At 42.0% G+C, this 2,817-nt stretch overlaps 1 protein-coding gene across 1 annotated transcript in view; it reads right to left on the reverse strand.

Moving 5' to 3' along the window:
* Nucleotides 1-209: 209 nt before the first annotated feature.
* Nucleotides 210-2,817, reverse strand: part of LOC306764581 (rap guanine nucleotide exchange factor 1-like) — a gene marked incomplete at its 3' end in the record, with an annotated part of 51,779 nt that continues 49,171 nt past the window's right edge. Inside the window, exon 11 of the mRNA XM_079251755.1 lies at nucleotides 210-284. Within this exon, the coding sequence (XP_079107881.1) occupies nucleotides 210-284 (75 nt within the window). The remainder of the gene's footprint in view (nucleotides 285-2,817) is intronic.

Raw genomic sequence — 2,817 nt, forward strand, 5'->3', positions numbered from 1 at the left:
GTGAAGTGGCGCTATACAAATAAAGTTGAATTGAATTGAATTGAATTAACTGTTTTCAATAAATGCACCTCTATGCATTGGAGGCGCATAGGAGACCCATCCAAGATAGCAGGGCGATGAGTCAGCTCGTATAGGCAGCGTGATACTACGTGGTGGGTACGTACAGTATGTCTGTGGTGTATACTGAATGCCCTGTTTGTTTAATGGTGTCATAAATGTGCTGTGATAGGCCCGTTTGAATTGAGAGGGTGGTTCCTCAGAGCATGCCAAACAGGCTGGTTGCTCTGCACAGAGGGAACTTGGAAATCATGGTGTACTGAATGTCATAAGGAATGGAAAAGTGTGTGTGTGTGTGTGTGTGTGTTTTCTTTATGGTGATACATAGGTCTGGCCACAGTCTTGTGAGACTGGACCTACGCTACTCCTCCTACACCTTTTGTCTCACTTCAACCATTCAAGCATCAAACTCTTCAGCCCATTCAGGAGATATGTTCTACCACTTTTGATCTTTGTAACATTTAAACTTTTTAAGTTATTCAAGTTTTTGTAAATGTATTGAAATCTGTTCCTGTGATTGGACGAAACGGAATTTAGCTCAGCGATTGGTCCATTTTGTGCACCGGTACACAGGTACACATACAAGGCACGGGTTCAAATGCAGCATTTTACAGCTTGTACAATGACATGCAGTCTGCAGGCTGCTCCATGTGAACTATTGGTCTCAGCTGCACACCTCAAGGAGCAAAGGAATTTATTTGCAAACGTCTCAGTTAAATATGAAGGATTTGTTCCAACAATGCTCCCTGCAACATTTCAACACTTTGATAAATCTTAAACAACTTGAAGAAAGTTTTTCACATTAAACAATAAAGTCTGTCGAATCTTTAATGGAGTTTAGTTGAATCTTGCACATGTTTTTTGCAATCCTGCTAATTACACCCTGCTGGAAGTGTGAAAAAAATATTCCCATACCAACTGGAAAAAATTTGACCGCTTTTTCCAAGATGCAGCTAAGACTGCTAGTGGCATAGTGAGTCAGGTCATGGGTTCAAATCCTGATGTTGGCCAACTAGTAGAAATGTAAGTGCTTTGGTTTTTTTCCTATATTTATGGAATTTCATTTCAATCATTCAGCATAGTTCAACTAATGGGCATTCACATATGCTATTATTTCAATAACAGCTGGTTCTAGTTGTTTTTGTTTATTGTTTTAATTTCTTTTACTTTTGGTTGCTTTTATTGTTTAACTTTTATTCCTTTGACTTCTATTGTTATAATCTCACTGCATGTCTTTACTGTTCAGCACTTTGTTGCAGCTGGCATGGTAGAAAGTGCTATATAAATAAAGTTGATTTGAGTAAATCTTCTTATTTTGCGGACCCCCAGGAAGAGCAGCTGGCACCTTAGTGCCAACCTGAATAAAGGATAAAATAAATAAATAAATAAAATTGAACAGATCATCATTTTGATAAAAACTCTGATTTATAAGTCACTTTGGTGAAAACTGAACACTTTCTGAAACTGAACAAACGGAGAGTTGTTGCCACATCTGAACCCACATCTTTCTGCCTGTTTAGCCAGCGACATGGAAATGATTCCGTAAAACATCGGCTCAGATTTACACAAACACATCAGCTCTCACTCCGACAGGAGATCTGTGGCTTTCACTGAACCCTGAGATCAGTTTCCTTCATTTCAGCCTCAAAATGCCGACACTCTCTCTGAACTAAAGGTGCTCTTTAGACCTTAATCCAGCTGATAAAACTCAGACATTTAGCAGACGCCAGAGCTTCCAACACTGCAGCACATTTCAGAGATGAACCAGCGAGATGCTCTGCTGTCTGTTTGCAAGCAGTCTCAGACATGAATGTCCACCAGGAGAGGCTTTTTAGGGGTTTTAGGGGTTTTCTAAGTCTAATCAGTCCTGGTTTCTTCAAAACAAGCTCGGCTCGTAAATTTGGGCTTGTTAGCTGGCAGTTTCCACCCCTGGTTCCCTCATCCAGATGTTGTTTTTCTTTAAACTCCCAGTTACCTAATGAGAGATGAGAAGGAGAACGAGGAGCAGCTGGGACTGAAAGCCATGCAGGTCCTGGACCCCGTGGCTTTATAGATGCCGCTCCTGCAGCTCTGCAGGGTTTTACAGGTTCATCACATCTGGGAGCGGAGGCTCTGCATGCCTGCAGCGGCGGGACAGGCGTCTGCATGTCTGCCGGCTGGAAGGACACATAAATACATGGCATGCTGCCTTCACTGTCAGTCTGTCTGCAGGTGGAGGACAGAAGAGGAGGCTGAGACGGCATCATGGTCCCTCTGAGGCTGGTCGCCTTCGGCTGTGAGTATCCGCTCCGTCCTGCTCTGCGAAGCCCACAAAGCTACAGCTGGAACGCTGGTTGGAAAGTTCTGCTTCCTTTCAGCAGTTTTCAGCAGTACGAACTACGACCCTACTATCCACTAACTTATTGATCCTACTATCCACTAACTTATTGGTCCTACTATCCACTAACTTATTGGTCCTACTATCCACTAACTTATTGGTCCTACTATCCACTAACTTATTGGTCCTACTATCCACTAACTTATTGGTCCTACTATCCACTAACTTATTGGTCCTACTATCCACTAACTTATTGGTCCTACTATCCACTAACTTATTGGTCCTACTATCCACTAACTTATTGGTCCTACTATCCACTAACTTATTGGTCCTACTATCCACTAACTTATTGGTCCTACTATCCACTAACTTATTGGTCCTACTATCCACTAACTTATTGGTCCTACTATCCACTAACTTATTGGTCCTACTATCCACTAACT

This window comes from Telmatherina bonti, assembly GCF_933228915.1.
Source record: "Telmatherina bonti genome assembly, chromosome: 13".
Classification (NCBI taxonomy): Eukaryota; Metazoa; Chordata; class Actinopteri; order Atheriniformes; family Telmatherinidae; genus Telmatherina; species Telmatherina bonti.